Genomic DNA, 21,478 nt, shown 5'->3' on the forward strand with positions numbered 1-21,478 from the left:
CTTTTTGATTTTTTTTTTTCCCCAACAAAGACAATGCCCCCCCCCCCCCACTTACAAGTTGTGTGTAGAGTCTTTGATGCCCTAGGAACTCTTTCTATATTTAAGAAAGTACAGTGCCTTGAGGCCCCAGTCTGGGCCACATTGTATACATACAAGTGAAATAAAGACAGTCCCTTCTCCATTGAGCTCATAGTCTAGAAGTACAACAAGGTATTCTGCTACAGGTAGAGAAAAGAAATATTCACAGGTGGCTGAGACCCCTTACTTTGGCACCAGTGATTTTTCCAAGAAGTATGTGGCATTATGGAGTGTGCAAAGGTTTCACTAGCACTCATTTTAGAGGACCTGCATGATTTGAATCATGCATGGCCACCCTGAATTCATGTTAATAAGCCATTATCTGCCTATTTAATCTGGCTGTTTATATTGTGTATGCATGTGTAATCTAAAATGAAAGACAATATACCTCATAGGCTTTGTAGGGCACCATTCTGTGGGACATGTTAGACACTGGCAAGACAGAATGATCCAGTTTATATTTGGGTAGCAAATTTTTTTAAATGACCATTTGACACTGGTATGATTAGGGGCCTGGAGGATAGACTATATGAGGAGAGACTCTGGGAATGGGGTTCGTTCACTCTGAGTAAGAAAAGACTGAGAGGTGACTTGATAGCTACCTACACGTATGTCAGGGGTGAACACCAAGATCTAGAGGAGCAATTCTTCAGTAAGGCACCCCTTGGGAGGACGAGGACCAATGGACACAAGCTAGTTCAGGAAAAATTTAGGCTGGACATAAGGAAAAACTTCTTTTCCATAAGGGTATCTAGAATCTGGAACACACTCCCAGCAGAGGTGGTGCAGTCCCCATCCCTGGAGGCATTCAAGAGAAGGCTGGAGAAGCACCTTGTTGAGCTCATTTGAGCCCAATTACCTCCTGCCCATGCCAGGAGACCGGACTTGATGATCTTATAGGTCCCTTCCGATGCTTGTATTCTATGAGTCTATGATTTATGTGCGTGTGTGTTTGCTTAAATGTATAGACTTGTTAAAACACATGTGCAGCATGCCAGGCCCTGATCAGTCCACAAAGGAGCTTGAAAGACTCTTCACATGTTTGCTAATCTGAGGCACTGGAGGCAGAATCAATAAAGCCACAGTCCAAAAAAATTCACTGTGCTCTTCATTCGCCCTTCTGAAAGCAGCTCTCAGAAATGTGTGCGGTACAGCTCTGCGATGTTTCTATTTTTAATTGGATTTAGAAGCTCTTAATTAATTAATTAAAAGGGTGAATCCCAGCCCTGTTGGAGTCAATGGGAGTTTTGCCATTGCCTTCAGTAAAGCCAGAATTTTACCATATATCCTTTTATTCATACTACTCCTCTACTGAAACAGAAGAGCAAGCAAGACATTGTAGAAATCATCCTGCATAAATCTTTCCCACCACTGCCACTACTGAGATAGGAAGGAGTACCTCATTCAGGTGCCTTTTTGGGACCACTGGACAAGAGGAGCTTTTATTTAGCCCGCACCAGGTGAGAATTAAGTAATAATGAAAAGATGCAGTTAGCACTTGCTCTCTGTGCACAGAGTTGCTCCCCCTACCTTACCTCCCCCTTCTGCCCTCTGCCCCCCTCCCCGAGTTTTGAACAGGAGAGGGAGAAGGGCAGGAAATCCAAACGCTTGGAGTCTGTGGGTCAAGGATGCCTTTTGACATGGCTTTAAAGGTCACAGGCTTCTTTGCCTTTATGCCATGGAGTACAGTAAGCAAGCACACTGCCTGGGAGCACAAAGCAGCACAGTCTGACATTTATTTGGCAGTGCATGGCTCCTGTTCCAGAGGAGAAGAGTGAAAACACAACGAGGCTCGTTGCTGGGCAAAGCCAAATGGGGGATGTTTGAGAGAGCGCCCCTGGAGCACAAAGAACGTAGAGATGTAACATCCCCTGGGTCTAACAGTAATAATGCTTGGCCTTTATATCTAAAGTAACCTATACAGAGACTTTACATTTTCAAGCCTCTTGACAAATGTTAATTAGCCAAATCCTGCTTCTGTCACAAGGCTCATTGATTTCAGGGAACAGCCGCAGCATTTGTCCCTAACCCATCTATCCTGTATGAGACTTTCTGTCTCAACTGATGTGGGAAGAGAGTCAGCTTCTCGCACTCCCTTCATAGTGTATGTAGCAAAGATATGGCCATAGACCAACATGTCTACCTTCCTATCCATTTCCACAATGAGGTAGGTGTGGGAGAGCTTCTCTTTCCTTTGCAGTGAGGCAAGCTGCAAGATTGGCAACATGCATAGCACATCAATCTATTCCTACCAGATACTGCTTTTAAAAATGAAGCATAAGATATCCCAGAAGAGCAGCTGCTGACTGGCACCATCGTGAGCAACATCAAAAGCTGAGGAGTCATTTTTGGATGCCCAGTTTCTAGGTAAACTTTGTTAGCCTCAAGTCACCCCCCTATGCAAATTCCAGCTCTGAGCTTTCACCCATTTTCTGACAATAGAAAGAAAAGAGCAATTTTTCTGTTGCAAGTAACTCAGAAAGACCACAGCAGGTCAGAATGTTTCTGACACTATGGATTCGTACTGAAATCTCTGGGTTTATCTTGTGAATCGGGTAGGTGTTTGTACACCTAATCTTGCACAGTACTCCACAGTACCCTTTAAAGGATCTCATGGCAACCTGGTTGAGAATCACTGACATAATATAGAGTATGCTGTATGAAATACAGTGTTTTGGGAGCTATCACATGGGCAAAGCCAGCACATTGACAGGAAAAGGTACTAGTGTGGGAATGAAAAGTAAGCACTTACCTCACAATATAGTGCCTCGTAGAAATAAAAACACCTAATAGCTCTTTGAGCTAAAAAAACCCCCATTTTTAACAAAGCTTTACATATTTCTAGATTTGAATAATCTGTTCTGTGTTGTGTTTTATTGGGCTATTCTATTTTATTATTAGGTATGGCTACAGAGCAGACTACACTGCAGTGTTGAGATACCCAAGCCAGCCTGGGGTATGGGAAGTTGTCTCCTCATGGCAGCAGCAGAGCTCAACAAGGGCTCATTTACCATGCTTCCCAGTGAATGATCCTCCAAGGAGCTCTTGCTGTCATGGCTAGATTGGTTCCAATACACAGGTCAGCTCATTTAAAGCTAGCACGGGTATCTCTCCTCTGCACTGCAGTCTGCAACATAGACAGACGTATTGTTATAAGCCATTGGTTTTCTTGTTGTTCATTTCATTTTTACAGTCCTCTCTGTTTCCTTAGATCTTGTAGTCTACATGAGATTTTCTGTTCTGGAATCTTCTGATCTAGGACCACATTGTAAAGTGTGGCGAATTTTTGTAATTGAATTAAATGTCTGTAGTAAAAAAAAGAGCCAAACATTGCAAAGTTCCATGTAGGTTTCAGGAAAAAACGCATTTATAGTGCTAAAAACAACTGTATGCGAGTAGACTGAGCTTCAGGGAAAGCCTGGTTTGAAATTAAAATCCGTCTAGCTCTTTTTCCTGCCTCCTACCCTCTCCCACCATGTAGCTTTCGTTCTTTAAGGCCTGTAGACTTTAGTTTCTAGATTGGTGGACCCATATCTGCCTTGGCATTCATCTGCCTGCTGCAGCTTCATGTAAGGTTTCCTTTCTGCACTGCTCTGGTCCTAGGAACCCTTTTATTTAGTTAGTTTGCTTTTTAAAGCCCTCAGAGTTGAGGCTGAAAGGCCTGAATTGCTGGATTACAGGAGGTATTGCAGTTCATTCTCCTCCCCTGTCAGTGCCAGCTTTCCATTTTATCTTTGGGGCGGCAAAGCCAAGCTTGTAATCAATAATGTTTGGAGAATGACTAACCACAAAGAAGCTTTCTCTAAGCAGATTGGGTCAAATCAATTCCTGATGTAATCCTGTTGCTGCAAGCAGAGTTACACCAGAAATGAATATGGCCTATGCACTCTTCTGACCTGTACAATTTGCTTTCCCTGAAATATATGGCTCTTCCTGTTTTGGACTATAAAGTAATGAGATCTTTCTCCATTACCTGAGGAGTATACTCTGTGGCAAATGAAATGTAGACACCTGACACTCTGTATTTGAGATTTAAATCTGTTATGGTTGAGCAATTGTTTTTTCTAGACAGGAGGCATTATGGACTGTCATTTTTGGTTTGCTTTTTAAAGTCACCCTCTTATCAGTGCTCAAAATTTTTATAAAAAAAGAAAAAATCCCTCCCTGTTATATCCCTCCATGTTTAAAATTCTTTGTTGGAAGCTTAACAGTGAAATTGGTTTCCTCACCGTGTCCTCTTGTGCCCTGCCTCCTCTGATGCAGCCTCGCTCTGTTTATTGCTGGGCTGCTTTTGAGTGCTGGGAATACTGACATTGATTTTGTGTAAGAGAAAAGCATTTATTCTGATGGGAGGTGGAAAGTGCGCACACAGATTTTGCAATCCTATAAAGAAATGGGAGTAAACAATAAAGGGGTCATGTTTTAGACCTAAAGGGTATCCATTTTAAGATGGCAATGGCCTTGGAGTAATATCAGTGATTTCATTGGTGGTATACCAGTGCTGAATTTGGCCCCAAAGCCTGTTTTATACTATAGAGTGAAGAAACATGAACACAGCTGACAAGATTGTGTACGGACATCCAATTGTGCAACCCTGGTTACTTCAATATAACTGTATGAGAGAGTTCTGGTGGCTGCTGGAATAACACCTGATAAATACAGTCCAAAAGACATCAGAAGGTTGCAGTAATGTATCAAATTAAGGGATAAAATGTTTTCTTCTAGCATTTGCTTTACTGAAATGTAATGTCTTAATTCAAAGAGCAGAGTTCGCTTTATAAATCAACTAAGTAGGAAATTTGGCATCAGGTCTTGATCAGCATGGATATGAATGCTATCTACTTATGTGGAAACCAGAACAGATGACTTCTTTTTAGTCAAAAGGCATTTTAAGAACTTTGGGTCTGTTTGTACCAGCAACCATGTGCCTATCTTACACATACACTTTTTGTCAATATGTTGTACAGGGGTCAGCAACCTACAAGAGATTTTATCCAGCCCAACCAAGTGCTTGTGCACAAAAATGTGCCATCTAGTGACTGCCTGTGACCTGAAGAAGACTGAGCTATGTTAATTTAGCATGCCATTAGTAAAAGATTGCTGACCCCTGAGCTAATACCTAGCAAGTATTCAGAGTGTTGATTCAGGGAGCTGAAAATGACCCTCTGGTGATATAAGGAATGAAAAGGTTAGTTAGGAATAATTTCCCTGCAGTCATGATTGTTTTCTCATTCTCTCTGCAGGTGAGAAACCATACAAGTGCTCATGGGAAGGGTGCGAGTGGCGTTTTGCACGAAGCGATGAACTCACGAGGCACTACAGGAAACACACAGGTGCAAAACCCTTTAAATGCAACCATTGTGACAGGTAATGCAGACTTCTAAAAATGATGTTCAGATAAATATAGTGGTTGTGAAAGGCACTGCACTGCCAGCTCACCAAGGACCAAAGCCTCTGGTTTTCCATAGAGAACATCTGGCAGCAGGTAGTAGGGCCTTAAGTTACCTTGCCAATGTGCCTTTATCCCCTGATCTACAAGGAGGAAACCCCTTCTGTGGGATTTACCATATATATTTCAATTGCTAGCTTGTCAGGCTGCCAGGCAGTTGTGGTGATGACTTAAGCTACCTTGGGTGTGCATCTGGGAGGCAGAATGGGAAGGAAAGAGGAGTTCTGAAACTGGATGCTTACATGCTAGGGACTGAACTAAGATTCAACATTAATTCCTACACCTTTTTTTTTCTCCTTATTGATGCTTAAAGCAGACACAGATACATGGCCAGATCTTGGTCCCAACAAAGTCAGTGGGAACTTGGGTCATTGACTTTGATGAAAGCAGTATTTGAGACAAAGTACAACATTACTCTTTAAAGGATTCTCAGGTGCTGCATTTCTGAGCATCAATGAATGATCTAAAAAGCCCCAAAGATAGCCTATGAAGCTCTGTGTTGCCCTCTATAACCCACCAGCAGATCAGCACTGTAGCTTTCCTTCTCTGTGATCATACATGGCTTTGACAACAAAGACTGAGCCCTCTCTCTATCTTTCCTGCTTACAAAAATGTTTCTTAAGCCCCACCTCTTTGCTTCCTGGTCCGTGTAATGGACATTACCAAGGGGCTGTTGAACCTCAGAAACTACTGGGAGAGGTGATTCACCACAGCAAGTAGGTGAGAGGGAGAGGTCACAAATTCTCAAGTGTATGTCTAAGGTACCCAAAAGTTTAGACAATTCTGGGGACTGATAGCATTTTTCTCTCCCTGTGCAGTCAATTTATCATTAACCTTCTATTTAAGTTAACTTAGCATCTTCCCCTATATATTTGCTTCTCCCTCCTTTTAGAAGCTTAAGAGACAGTTCCTAGAAACCAAGAGCAACCTTTGTAGAACTGCCTAAATGTTTTAAGCATACTTGAAAAGGTTTACCCCAAGGTTTTTAAAACAAGAATGATGGATCTACATAATTTCACACTAGTTGAGAGTCTCTCTCTTGATCCCATACTTGAGATCATTTTAGATAAAGGAGGTGCTCTGTATTTCATATTCTGTTGTCTCTCTTTTAAAGTGCAGTAAGTTTCCAGAGCCAGGTTCCCCAATGAGCTCCAGACACAACTCTTATATGGGAACCTGATTTTCAGTTGGCCAGATTTTGTTACAGAGCTGTGTGCTCAGCAGCTGTTACTGAGAATGATAGGAGCTTCTGGGTGCCGATCGTAGCAGCCTGAATGGAAGTTGGGCTCATCTAAAAATCTGATCCTAACTGTAGGTGCTAAGTATTTCTGAAAATCTGGCCCAGCCAGCTTAAAATACTACTATTACTATTACTACCACTACTAGTAATAATAAACAATTTTGATGGAGCCAAAAGAGACTAGCCCAGCAATCACATCTGACAGCACTAACATTATCCAACAATAAAAAGTGTCCAGGGTGGAGACTGACATTGCCCACAGTGAAACCTGGATCCAGTTTAGGTGTAATCAAATGATGTGGTTGTATCTGAATAGGTTATCCAGCTAATTTTATTTTTATATAAAATACTTTTCCTATTTCAAAAAGAAATAGGATTAGCTGGATAACCTGTTCAGATACAAGCACATCATTTGATTATGCTTAAACTGGATTCAGGTATGCATGCGAGATATGTATAATATATATTTTAAAGAAGCTTAAGAAAAATCACCTTTCTAATGCAGCACAAAGGTTTCTCCATTAGGCTAAGAAAATGCTTTGCAAGACAATAACTGCCCTAGAAAGCCTCTAGGCAAGTCTGGCAAAAACTATGCATGGACAAAGGATGCACAGGACATAAACAGGGAACCCATCCTTGGATAGGAAGGAAATTTGATCATTTTCACGTCCTGTCTTTCCAAGACCTTCATCTGAGCAAGTTTGCCCCCCTCCCAAGGGCTTCCTCTTGGATTCACTTTTGCTTTATCCCTGGATTATCTTTTGTTTGTTTAGAATGAGGGACAGGATAAATGAAGTACAGGCCTCTGGAGTCTTGCCTTTTATAAGCATCTTTACTTATGGAATGCTCTTACAAGTGGAAGAGCATTTCTGTTCTCTAATTTTAGCATAGGGGTGCTTTCCTCTTAAGAAAGTAGCATTTCACCCCTTGACCCTGCTCCCCAAATGAACTCCTGGTTTCTGTGATGGAATGGCAACCTTCTTATGAGAAATCCAAGGAGAACTTGTGTAAGGGACAAGGAACTAGATCCCAATGGTTTGGGCCAAGGTTTGGGACCAGGCATTAAGCTAAAGGCCAGGAATGAGGAAGCAGACCAAGGACTAAAGAGAGGATTAGAGCAGTGGCTAGAGATCTCTGCATTGACCAAGCTGAGCAGTAGTGCCAGGTGCAGCCCCACCAACTGAGTTGCTGTTCTTAGCAATCAAATCCTCAACTAGTCTCAGTTACCTCAGACGTAGCTGCAAAGGCAAACTCATCCAGCCAGTGCTTCCACAGCCACAGTTGAGCCAGACCTGTGTTCAGGCTGGCTGTCTGATAATCTAGACATGGTAGGTCTCGACTTCCCCACCCTTGCCCAGGGTGTCCCCTCTTTTCCTAGTCATCAGTTTTACATCAATTCTGACTTGGGTTACAACAGGTTTACCACCCCTTCTCCCCTGGATGGGCTGGGGCTGAATACCTTGACTAGAATGCTAACTGGAACTCAATAAAACTTGAGATGAAGCTCAAGCTGGTCCTGGGGAAAGAGAGAAAGAAAGATGGAATGACTGGAACTTGAACTGGAGGCTTAGAACAGGTACTTAGAATTAAGCGGTGCTTTGGAGTTCAGATCTTGAATGAGAATTGCAGGAGTCAGATGGATATTCTGGAATTTGGATCTCAAATTCAGGCACTCCGGAAATTTGGCACTCTAGATCTCTCCTGGCACCCCAGGTCTCTGGAACTTGAAGTGAACCCCTAGCACACAGACAGGTATTCTGGAGCTCAGACCTCAGAATATTTGAACCTCTGGAATTTGGTATGCGGGAGTTCTGGCCTCTGAGGTGTAGATCTAAGAACTGGTAGTCGGAGACTCGGCCCTCTGGAACCTGGACTGGGATTCTGGAGCTTAGCTCCTGGAACTGGTATCTCAAGATTAGTACCTGTACTGCAGAACTGGCTCTTGGGAGCTTAGTGGTACTCAGGAGCCCAGACTTCTGCAACTAGCAGTGGAATGGTGATGCTTTGACTGGTACTCTTGAACTCAGAGAAGCACTCTGACTGGAACTCCAAATTTTAGACTTTGATATAGAACTCTTGACTGAGCCGGTACTTGGACTTGTGTCCAGACTGTAACTAAGATTTTGCAGCATACGTTGAACTTCGACTGGTGCTCTGGAATGCTGATCTATGGAACCTGGACCTCTGGGATTCTGTATTCTGCCTGAAACTCAGAACTTGTACTCAGAAGCTTAAAGCAGAGCTCTGGAACTTGGGTCTTGAACAGGAGCGCTGTTGGAACACAGTGTGGTACTCGGAAGCACTGGCCTCTGGGACTCAGACCTCAGAACTGCCACTCAGAAGCTTATTCTGGAACTGAGAGGTACTCAAAGTGGAACTCAGTCCTTGAAGCAGAACGGATACTTCAACTCTGGCAGAACTGTTACTCAGCACTTTGGTTCTCTGCGACTTGGAGCTGGAACTCAGGAGTTCAGTACACTCAGCAATTCAGCACTCTGGAACTTACACTGGTACTCTGGAGATCACAGCAGCATTCGGACTGGTGCGCTGAAGAGCAGACCTCTGGAACTCAGTGCAGAGGTCTAGATCTGAAAACTCGAACTCTTGCTGGCACTCAAACCCTGAAGCAGAACTCTGGAACTCTTATCTGGACTTTGGAAACTGAAGTGATACATGGACTAGTACTCTGGAACAGACTCTCTGGAAGCCACACTGTCAGATGCAGAGCTTGAACTCTGACTTGTTCTCTGGAATTTATATCAGTTGTCTGGAGAACTCAGACTTCTAGTTTTCAAAAGCAAAACTCTCTGGAGCTTGGAACACAAACTGCTGTTCAGAGTGAACTTCTGGAACTTAATACTTCACCTGGCAAAGGTACTCTAATGCTCTGCAACTCAAAGTGGAATTTAAACCCAGACGGTTACTTGGACTTTGGACATCTGGAACTCTGAGACTTAGGATTTGGATCAGTACTTTGGAGCTCTGGCCTTGAGAACTTGGACCTCTGGAACTGGCTCTCTGACTTCCGGAGTTTAAAGACAAACTTTGGCACTTGGATTGGTACTCTCGAGATTAGCGTGGCCGTTGGACTGATGCACTGAAACTCAGAGCAAACTTGGCGCAAACCTCTGGAGCCCAAACTCTAGAGCTCAAAGTAGAACTATGGAACTTGGACTGGTACTCATGAACTCACCTTGAAGCAGAACTCTGGAGACTGGACTTGCATTCAGACTGCTACTTAGACTGGAAACAAGACTTTGAAGCTGAATTTGAAAGCAGATGGGTACTCTGACGCTCTGGAACTCAGACCTCAGAATGGTTATCCAGGCCTTTGGATCTCTGGAACGTGTTAACTCAGACTTCTGGAACTTGAAGCAGAGCTCTGGAGCTCATACCGAGATCTTAGGCTGGTACTCTGGAACTCAGCACGCAGCCCTGGTCCTCAGATTTCTGAAACCCCAAGCAAAAAACTCTGACACATAGGCCAGTCCTCTTGAATGTGAAACAGTACTTTGACTGGAAGGAAGTCAGCTTGGTATTCTGGAGCTCAGATATATGAAACTCTGGAGATTGAGCTGGTACTCCAGTTAGAGTTCTGGAACTTAAACTTGTGCTTTGGAGATCTGATTTCTGGAACTCAAAATGGATCTCTGGCACTTGGACTGTCACTTTACACCTTTGAACTCCGCCTGCCACTTGAAGCAGACCACTGTAACTTCGTACCGCGGAGTTGGAGCCTTCTTATCTCCAACTGAGTTCTGGCTCAAGAACTGGCAGAGGTCTTGAGCTGCGGCTGGTACTTGGAATGGTACTCAAGAGCTTAAAGGAGAACTCTGGAACTTGCATCTTGAGCAGAAACTTTGGAGACTGGCGGTTGAAGCATGGTCTGCTGCTGTCAAGCACTGGCCTCTTGGGACTCAGACCTCAGAACTTGGATTGATACTTTAGACCTCAGACGTCTGGAACCTGGATCAATGTTCTGTAACTCTGAGAAGTACTCAGCCTGGTATTCTGGAAATCAAAGTGGAACTACAGATCTCAGATCTTGAAGCAGAACTCTTGCACTTGGACCTCAGTACAGGTACTCAGGAATCTGGACTGGTGCTTTGGAGCTGTGGCACCTGAACTGGGACTCTGATGCTTGGAGCGCTGGAACTCAGCTCTCAGAATTGGGGTTTGAAATCTCAGGCTGGTATGCAGGATCTCAAAGTAGAATTCGGTGTTCAGACTTCTGAAACTTGATTCAAACTGCCACGCTGAACCTTGAAGCAGACCTGTGGAATTCTGACTTCTGGAATCCAAATGGCAACGCTGACATTTGAACTGGAGTTTGGAACTTGGAATTCAACCTGGTACCTAAAGTAGACCTCAGGAACTTGGTATGGTGCTCAGGCATTAGAACCGGTACTTAGGAACTTGAAGCAGAACTGTGGCGTGCAGAATTGTGGCACACTGCACTCAAAGTGGAACTTGAACAGATGATCTGGAATTCAGGCTCTGAAGCACAAGCCTACAACTCAGACCAGTACTCTGTCACTTCTTCAGCAAAGTTCTTCTTCACCTCATTTACAAACAGGCATCTCAGGAAGGTTTCTGTCTCTGTGGTGTGCTCAGATGAAGCGGTGGTATACCAAAGCTGGTCAAGCTGTAAGGAATTAGGGCATGGAAGTCCATTCCAATGGGTAGAGCCACAGTCTGGAACTAGGAACTAAGACAAAAAGCCAGGAGCCAAATATGGAGACTGAGCAATAAGCGAAAGGTTAGGAGTCAAAGTCAGAGACCCAAAAATGAGCCAAGAACTGAAAAGGGACTTAGAACAACAGCCAAAGACTCCCATGCTGAGCAGCTTAAATGCCATTTCCAAAGTGCTTTCCTAAATACCTGGGTCGCTACCAGCAGCCAGTCCCTGAGAGAGACCAATCCTAGTTACTCCAGGCACAGCTGCAAAGGCTTACTCATGCAGCCAGTGCTTAACCAGCCCCAGCTGGGGCAGGCTTCCATCCAGGCTGCCTGCCTGCCTGAGACTCTGCTATCTTTTCACTCACTCTTAACCCTGCAGCCTCCCTTAAGCCTATGGTAAGTGTTATTCTTCCATATTCACATGTATCTCTCCCTAGCTAAGACTTTCTCTAGCAGCCATCCCTATAAAACCTATTTGTTCTTTGTTCAAATAATTTGTTCCTTTAATATTGCCAAATACTTTTTCCATTGGTTAACCTAATAGTCACAACTTGATCACATCTGTTTTTAATCCATCCGCGATCAAATAATTTCCCTACTCTCTCACTGGATCTAGTTATAAGAGTCATATTTTTCTTCTGTACTCAGCAGCTCACTATGGCAGATGGATGCTCTAGCAGTTTAACTATGTCTGCTTTGACTGTAACACTTCCTTTTAGTTCTTCATAGTTGTAGTCATTTTATCACCAAATTGTTCCAGGACTTGATTCAGGCAAGCACTTTTTTACCATATACTTAGGTTCATCTGTAGTCAGAAAAGTATTTAAGGATGAGCTTATACTTGAACAAGTACTTTTCTGTGTCAGGGTTTGAAAGAGAAGGATCCTCACCTCTAAACCATTGCCTTTACTTAATCAGCTTCTTCAGAAAGAACTCAGGGAAAAGTAAAACTAGCATTTGTCATCTTTAATTTTCCCCCATTTGTAGACACATTCATGTTGTCTCTTTCTGTTTGAATCAATGTCAGCTACTTCTTTTTAAAGCATTATGACTTTAGGCTCACAGAGTTTTGTGTAAAAGCATTTAAAGCACAACCAACCCAAGTCCAAAGAAGTCAATAGGAGACATTAGGGAGATGTCCATGTCTTTGGATCAGTCCTTTATTCTTGGTGTAAACTATCTACAGTGTAATAAATGATGGTAAATTATTCTTTTTTGACAAATAGGCTGTCTTTAAATAAAGTGTTTAGTTTTAGCTCCGTGTTGTACAGTATACAGATCATTGTTAGTTTTTGATGGCGAACCCCTACCACTTTGAGTAGGAGTATATGGACTGAGAATGTGTACAGTTTAGAGGTATCAGGGGAGAAAAGAAAGGGAACTAAAGTGGCTCAGAAAGAGTTCAAAAAGTCTCGAGTGCCTGAGGCACCATGAATATGTTGGTTATCACCAGCATTACTTAGGAATTAGAGATGAGATGCTCTTCAAACAATAGGTGATTTTACTTTCTTTAGGTAATAGAATTTGTTAGAACATCAGGATAAGCAAGGACCAGGCAGTGGCCACAAATGTCTTGTGGGGTATATGTATGTTTAACTGAAGGAAACTTGGTGTCATAATCTTTCATATATATAATATTTTGGTATCCTTGGACTGCAAGATGAGGGTTATGTGCTCCCTCCTTCCCCCACTTAGCTGTAGGGCTAGAGAGCTCAGAGGAACAAATCCCACAGAGGAAAATCTATGCAAAACGAAAAAGACAGCTGAACATTAAGTTTTCTTCCCACTACAGGCATCTTTTCTCTATAGATGCTGAGTTGTGGCAGAGAAGAAGGAACAGAGGAACTGGGTATACTTAGGAGCATACAACTGTCCCTCTCTCCCCTGCCTCCTCCCAACCCCATCAGGAATTAGGATGCTTTAAAGCATTGTAAGTTGTCCCTACTAGGGACAGCCATAGCAGTGTGCATAAACACACATAGCATTACTGCATCTTGGAGATTGCTGCAGGCTGTACCTTGGCCCAGCATGCTCTGTGTTGCAGAACGTAGCTGGGAACTGGAAAAGGTATGTAGATGGAGGCCTGCTCCAAAAATAACCAGGGATCCACAGGGTTCTTTCTTCTGCTTGGATTCCTGTCTCCACAACCTTTGTAGGCAGCTCCTTCTTCTGGGTCTACTCTATTACTGGCTCTAGTTCCAAGAAGGGACAATATGGGCAGTCCTTAATGGCTCCACAGCTCGCATCCTGACATGCTTTTTGATGGTAGGGTTGAGGTATAAAATTATGCAGGGACTTTCTTTTATATTAAATCTGTGTGCCCTCTGGCAGCAGTCTCAAGGGGAAAAAAAAGAAAAGGAAAAAAAATCTAATCAAATTAGCATCAATGAGAGAACCTTCAGAATTAGTCAGGTACTAGTTTAGCAGATATAAAAATATACTGTAGCAGACTGTGAGGCTATTGCTATGACAGGCAATGTTGATTCTGTTGTTAACAAATCTTGCCATGTTAGTGACTCAGCAGGCCCTTGATCAGGGTTGCCTTTACCAGAGGAGAAGCACTGTTTGGGTGCGGTCCTGTGATTACCCATAGTCTAAAATGCCAGCTGGTGTCCATTGTGTTGGCACCCATTCAAGCTGTTGCTTTGTTTTTGGCAGCACTGGTCCCCAGAACATACTGCTCTTCTAGTTTGTACTGATGGAAAGATGTCTGTCCAAGAATCCATTTGGGACCCTAAGGCTATAAAATTCTAGCTGTGCTAAATTAGATGCCAGTGGCCCTATGGAAAGTGTCCCTGTTTCTTATCAGGTTTAATGCACTACTTTATCTGGGCACTGGAAAGAATGCAGGATTCCACCCCTCCGTATCATTATACATTGTTTCTTTTAATTTTTCTTTCTCTGATTTATGAAGATGCATGGGACAGATTTTCAGCTGGTGTCAATCCCTGGAGCACTGTTGTCTTCAGTAGAAATCTGCTGCTTTATACCAGCTGAAGACTACTAAATGTAAATTGGCTTCTTGCAGGGTTTTCTTTTTTTCCCCCTGGTCTTATAAATGCATATTTGTAAGGGGAGTGAATATGATAAATACTGGCACCCACACAGGGAATACTGGCAGAACAGCCTAAATGCACTAACAGGTCTTTGCCCTCTTTAATTTTTATGATGCTTCTCTTTCTCTGACTCATGTTCACAAGGCCTATGGGACCTATTTATCGGAATGGCTTCCGTTAAACAATTTTCCAATTTTTTTTAACAGTAGTTGTGTTAATTTTCTTACTTGCTGCTTCTTGAGAAATGCAGACCATTCAAGTGTTGTTTTTATGGAAATATATTTGTTATAAATTTGTATGTATGCATTACACAGATTCGCACAAGCTATTTTATAAAACATTTGTTAGTATTTGTTTTGCAGCATAGCTTTGAAAGGCACGAGAGAATTTCCAAAGCAATGGAACAGGTTAATTCTGAAAGTGGTCTCTGCTACAATATCCACTGACCTGTAGGTTTTGAAGAACACACAATCCCATCAAAAGTAGCAAATGTCATGTGTGATAGGGTGTTTTTTCTTTTGTATTAGTCAGTGTGATCATCCTACTAGCCCTCCTCCATATAGGTTCCAGTTCAATCCCCATTTTTAAATGTGGGTGACCAGAATTATATACAGTATTTCAGATGAAGATATATGGTATTCCACCATGTGTAATAGTGCTAGTACTTCTCTATCGCTACTAGAAATACCTTGACTGATGCATCTTACAGTTGCATTTACCTTTTTCATGGTTGCATCTCATCGGCAGTTCTTAGTCATCCTGTCATTAACTCCTTCACTTCAGTCATTTACAACTGATGAGCTCCCACTTTACTGCATTATTACATTTCATCCCTTTCCTGTTATTCCAGTCCACAAGATTTTCTATTTATTTCTTTGACTGCCTGTGGATGCTCCATGATTCCATATGATACCAGAATCAGGCACAGTTGTTCTGGAATCAAAGTCTATACAGGGAATAAATAATCAAAAATATCTGTTCCATTTTAAGTTCACATCATGCCTTAATCCAGATTAACTGGCCTATGTAGACATGCCCTCAAAAAGTAAAAAGAGGTTTCTGCTCTCTACAATGGGCATTCTGTGACCCTTTAATAAGCACTAACAACCATCTATACTTTTTGCAAATGCAAAGCTATTTTGTTGAGGTGAGGTGGAATAGAGAAAAGATAGAGCACAGAATGTGGAACCCAAAGACTTGAGGTTTTGTTATTTGTGTTGCCAGACTTCTTATGTGATTGGGAGAAATTGCTTACCCTCTTTGTGCCTTTTCTCTCAAAGGTACTTCTCTGGCTGTCTTCACCAATATTTACATAGTGCCCTGACATTCTCAGAGACAGTATTATGGCCATATTTTCAAAGATGCTCTGCTTCCCTCTGAGTACCAAAATAAGGAGCTCAAAACTCATATTTGGCCTCTTTGGTGCCAAAGCAAGTGCTGAATTCTTTTGAAAATGTGACACCATCTTCTGGTGGAGAGCATTTGAAAATCTTACTTTCTATGTATGTATTTTATCGTTATTTTTGTGACTATGAGCTAATGAGTTAACTTGCCTATTTGCCAGACTCTGACAGAATGAATCTATGGGGCAGAGAGAAGATTAGTGTATTGACAAATATAGCAGTCAGAGATCCAGTGCAGCTACTCACTGGTATAGATGAAGTCATCATGGCTTCATGGCCTTATGTGGCATGTCCTAGGAAATGGCTATAAATCTGGGAGGACGCTGTACATATGGACCGTGTACATAAATGAAAAAGTAGTAGATAATCTCATTTGCTACATTCTTATTTATTTCTGGCTTTTGTTTAATTTGCAGGTGTTTCTCCAGGTCTGATCACCTTGCCCTCCACATGAAGAGACACATCTAAGTATTTAAAACAGTCAGCATCACATAAATGCTGTCTGAGCTAAGTCATGGAGTAAAGGTGGAACTCAGCTATAACCCGCTGCCTTGCAGGAGAAGAGAACTTAATCACATATAATCCTCTGTACCCAGACCACGTGCTCACACTGTCATGCACCCAACTATACTTAAATACTACATCTGTTCTTTATGCCTTGCCCCGGCTGAATGGGAGAAGATGCAGGAAAGGAAATGGGGTAGAGGTGATGTCAGTAAGGCAGAACAATTGCTTACAGTGCTTCTGTTACACTTGGATTTGTTTCCTGCTGTTGCCAGTGGAAAATCAAAGAAAATAAAGAAGGCTTCCCTGCAGGTGGACAGCAGTAAGAGGGGCTTATTTAACTTGCTTCTCAGTGCAACTACATAGGAGAACACGTTGTCTTGAAGTTGCATATTTGTAGCACTAACTTTTCTTTTTAAATAGATGGGGGGAAAGTAATGACCTAGAAAACCAAATCCCAGTTTGGTAGCCAAAATTAACCTCTTGGTTCATTTGTTCTTTGTCTGAGAATTCCTAACATTCAATGTGTCCAACTTTTCACAGACACTTTGATCTATCTTGGTTTTGGTTCTTCTTCCTAGAACTGAGCTATTAAGATCCTTTTAAGTCCATACCAGTAGCCTTAATGGCAGTAGACTGTGGAGTGACACCTGTGACACATACATCCTCTTTTTGGCCTGAGTTTATGTAGACTACATGGAGGACTGCATTTTTGTTTATTGTTTTTGTTTTGATTTTTTTTGGCTACTGTACACCATATGCACTAGGGACTCGGGAAGCTGCTGACATGACTGCATAGTGGCCAAGGAAAAGTCCCTGCGAAACACCATGTAATACCGCCATAAGCATCATCTTATTGCCATAACTAGGACTTCTTGTTTGTCTAATGAAAACTTGAAAAGCTTATTTGGAAGCTTACGCATTTTATCTTTTCTCCATGAACAACTGATCTTCAGAACTCCTTTTCTTCACCTGGATAACTGTCTTGGACTGGCCACTCAGGCATGATTACAGGTTTCCTTCAGCACCACGTGAGCATGTTAGCCACAACCCACAGTGATTGATTGACAAATTGTGTTGCTTGTTCTTGCTGTTCTATTAACCAATTGAAAACATTGACTTTTATTTGTGTAAAGACCACCTGAAAATATTTTTTAAAGAGACAACCTAATGTTTTGGTTGAGTATCATTCAAAAAAAAAAAAAAAAGCCAAAAATACTACTTCAGTCCCCAAGAGGGAAAAGGGAAAACAGCTTCCAAGTAAAGTGGCTTCATTCACCATAATCTTTTAGAGAAAATTTCAAAGTCCTCCCTTCCCATTCTTCAAGGTGACTCTATGGCCCACTCCTATAAAAAAAAATGTAAGAATAAATGAAGGGTCAGCTTTGGTACACAACACTGAGTTTTTATCCAAATGATTAGTCTAAAGTAACCCATGAGGCGGATAGGAACTACCATCAAGGATCAATGGAGACCTCACACTCACCCTGAATCCTGTACATTTTTTTTACCTCCTTGGCTCGAGTGGATTAAATCCTTCATTTAAAAAGAACAACAAAAAGTAGTATATTAACGTAAGTTGCTTTTGTAGCTATTTGGTACTGGCCCCGACTCCAAAGACTGCCTTTAGGACCATATGAAATGGCCTATGCAAGCAGGTGGGGTGGTTATTAGGACAGGTTGTATATTTTGTATATTCTGGGACCATCCCTGCAAGGTATGTCTAGAAATGAAACAAAATGGCATGTGGTCCACAAATGGCTGCTGTTCTTTTATACTGTACTAGCCAACTGCCCTCATGACTGTTTTGACTCACTGACTGTTAAAATGCATCCCTAATTTATGTTTTGGGATGTAGAACTGAACTATTAAAACAAATCTATCCATGTAAAATGTAAGAGCAGTCACCAGGATCCTTGGTACTTGAGTTCTCAGTTTTTTTGCAACCTTTGGCTCCAGTGAGAGATTGAATCTTCTCAAAAGATGCTGTTTTTTTCCTCACAGTTTGCATACACACTGTGATTGTCAATTGAACGTTGGGTGGGGGGAAGTGGGGATGGAATATGATGTCTGGCCCATATGGCATGGAATATGGACCAAAATCTAACCATCTTTTGAAGGCAATGACATAATATTAGTAACAAAAACAAGAGAAAGAGAGAAACCAAGTTTTATTCCAAAGATTTAAAACTAACTATACTCTATGTATTAAAACACAACTGGAGCACTGCTTGCAGACAATCTCCTAGTTCTCTGCTTCTATAATTGCATATTTTTAATGGCCATTCCATTAGGCTTTTCAACTGAGTTTTGAGGGCCGTAACATTCAACTTGCATTAGAATATGTGGATTATCTTACCAGAATGTCAGTGGAAGTGAGGACACTGGAACCTCACCTGCGTGAAATTGTAAACTATCCAGTCAGTGCATTAGATAAAAAATAGAAAACTGTAGAGTTTCATTACTGTAGCATCCAGCAGTATGTGCTCACATACCCACCATTACAATATTCATTGGCTATGAACCTGCATAAGTGTCCTCTCCTAAGCTCTAAGTGCACCCACCTTTACAAATGGTATTAATAGCCTACAAGACTTAAATATTTAAGTGACAATTTAAGTGCAAGACTATTTAAAAAAGAAAAAATATTAAGAGACAATATTTATTTACTTCCAATTGTCATTTGTAGTCTTGTTGACATCTCATTTAAATATGGTAGAACAAGGGCCCCTTTGATGTCCATAGACATTTCTGAAATGTGGTAAATTTCTTGCTTCTACAGATAGGCCTAAATCAAAATCTTGGATCCAAACAACAAAATTATGGGAAAAGGGATGAGAAGGTGAACCAGAATTTGGATTTCTCAGTTAGGCCCTGTGTATAATGGGCCTCTAGCTTTGAAATTTTGTATTTCAGGACCAATTCTGCTATGTTTAATGGGAAAAAAATATAAACTGGGTATTTTGTGTCTTAGATCAGTGCACTTGGTCAGTCACTTGTTGTATATTGTTATAGGATCATGGATAAACAAGCATTGTGGGTAAAAATTGCAAGAAGTGAGCTGCGCCTTCATTTTTGAGTGCCCAGTTTGAGACACAATGGGCGTGTCTACACATTTCCCTGCTTTAGTACTTCCTTTTGGAAGTACTAAAGCACAGCACAGTATGGATGGTTACTGCGCTGTGTGCATGGCGCATGGGTAGGTTTTGCCGCTACATTGCCATAGCGCAGTATACCCAGGGAGTGTGTTGCTATGATGACATAGCTGGCAATCACATGTAGGCACATGTGATTGCTAGATCACCATAGCACACTGTACAGTGATGTAGCATGCCTCTATGTTCCCGCAGGGCAACGTGTAGACGCTCCCTGTATATAGCACTGTTTTTCATAGTAATGCTCTACTAAACATTAGGTCCCTTTTTAGGTGTTTCAAACTGAGCGCTTGAAATTTGAGGTGTTCAGAATAAGTAGTCATTTTTTAAAAATCTTGGCCCATGTCTTCATGCTGCAGCTATTTTCACTTCATCTGACTGCAGGTCCTGAAGATTGGGGTAAAGTTAGTCCTTTCTATAAGGCTGCTTTAGAATCAGAAGCTTGATGGGTGCTTTAGGTTTAGTAAGAGGTGTCATTGTTGAGAATCCAGTTATCTGGCAGCTGCATAAGAGGGCCTTAATGAAAAAAAGCTTTACTCTCTTTCCCTTCATGTTGAATTCATGCCCCCTCCAGAACAGAAGCCATCATTCAAGGGCCAAATATAGCTTCCAAGGTCATGAGAAAAATAGTATTGTATGGAAACAGTTGAGACAAAAGATACAGAAAAGGTGGGGGGGGGCAGAGAGAGAGACCTACAAATCAGCAGAGCAGCAGTACAGAAGAGGAAAATCTGATTTGCTATGAATTTATGCATAATGTCTGGAGAAGAGCAATCAGGACACACTTCATATATTAGGACACAGACCCCTTAAAGAGGTATGGCTTTGAAAAGTGACTGTTGGCAATATCTGACTATGAGCCTCAGTAGTTTTCCTTTCAATGACTCTGCCTCAGTTTTGCCCAATTTTGGAGTAGCAACATGTTTTCTGCTAACTCAGCCTGGGATCTTATATAGAAGTGGGGCTCTTTCTTCCTTATACACAACCATTTTAGTGTAAGGCAAGCAAATGCATAGTTTCCCTCTTACTGTACCAAGCCGGAGGCACAAGTCTGGAGTGTCACATTTTAGTCACTTCTCAAAGTATTCAAAAGCAGGGCCACAGTTCAGTGGGATTTTCATTTTTTTAAAATAAAAACAAATAAACCAAAAAGCCTGTATACATACATATTTTATATATATCTATATCTAGATATAGCTATATAGAAATATCTATCTATCTATAGAAAATGTATATATACAGACTTTTTGGATTATTTGTTTTTATTAAAATAAATATCTGGGCAGTTCTAGCAATTAGAGTGAAAAACCTATCCAAAATATTCAAATCTGTTATTACGTCAAATTTACTTTACTCTCGTGGTCATCATTCAGCCTGCCAAATCAAAAACAAATTTCATGGCGTCTGTTGAAGAGTTACAAGACCTTTTCTATTATTTTCTATTAAATTCTGTAGGTAAAATCTGGGTTCCATTGCATTCATTATCAAAACTCTCCCAAACGTCGCTGGGGTCCAGAGTTCACCCTGGGGTTCTGCTTCTTTTCTATATTGCTGTAGCATTGTAGCACATAGGATCAGACCTACAGGTTTTCTTACAGGACTCTATTAGATCCATATATTTTAAATTCTATAGACCTTTTCCACAAGGAAGAACATCTTTGAAAGTAAGACAGTTATGAAACCCACACTGTGAACCTGTTCACAGGCATAGCTGTCCCAGGAGGCCTGTTGCTGTCTCTCAGGTTCCTGCCAAACATGCAGGAATCAAATGACTTTAGATCTAAACCAATTTACATCTCTGTGAATATGCATATTAACATATATTTTTTTCCCCATGAGCATCAGGCTTTTTGGAATCTGATGAGACTTTTCTTTAGACAAATGTTTACTGAATACCCTGAAATCACTGACCA

At 41.6% G+C, this 21,478-nt stretch overlaps 1 protein-coding gene across 2 annotated transcripts in view; it reads left to right on the top strand.

Annotated features, from left to right (window-relative positions):
* KLF7 (Kruppel like factor 7) overlaps positions 1–20,211 on the top strand; it is a 105,006-nt gene extending 84,795 nt beyond the window's left edge. For both annotated transcript variants that reach the window (XM_019523458.1, XM_019523459.1), the window contains 2 exons: positions 5,322–5,445; positions 16,323–20,211. In XM_019523458.1, the coding sequence (XP_019379003.1) occupies positions 5,322–5,445; positions 16,323–16,374 (176 nt within the window). In that variant the 3' untranslated portion in view covers positions 16,375–20,211. The remainder of the gene's footprint in view (positions 1–5,321; positions 5,446–16,322) is intronic.
* Positions 20,212–21,478: the final 1,267 nt, after the last annotated feature.

The sequence above is a fragment of the Gavialis gangeticus genome, unplaced genomic scaffold (assembly GCF_001723915.1).
Source record: "Gavialis gangeticus isolate Ggan-Ray unplaced genomic scaffold, GavGan_comp1, whole genome shotgun sequence".
Taxonomy (NCBI): Eukaryota; Metazoa; Chordata; order Crocodylia; family Gavialidae; genus Gavialis; species Gavialis gangeticus.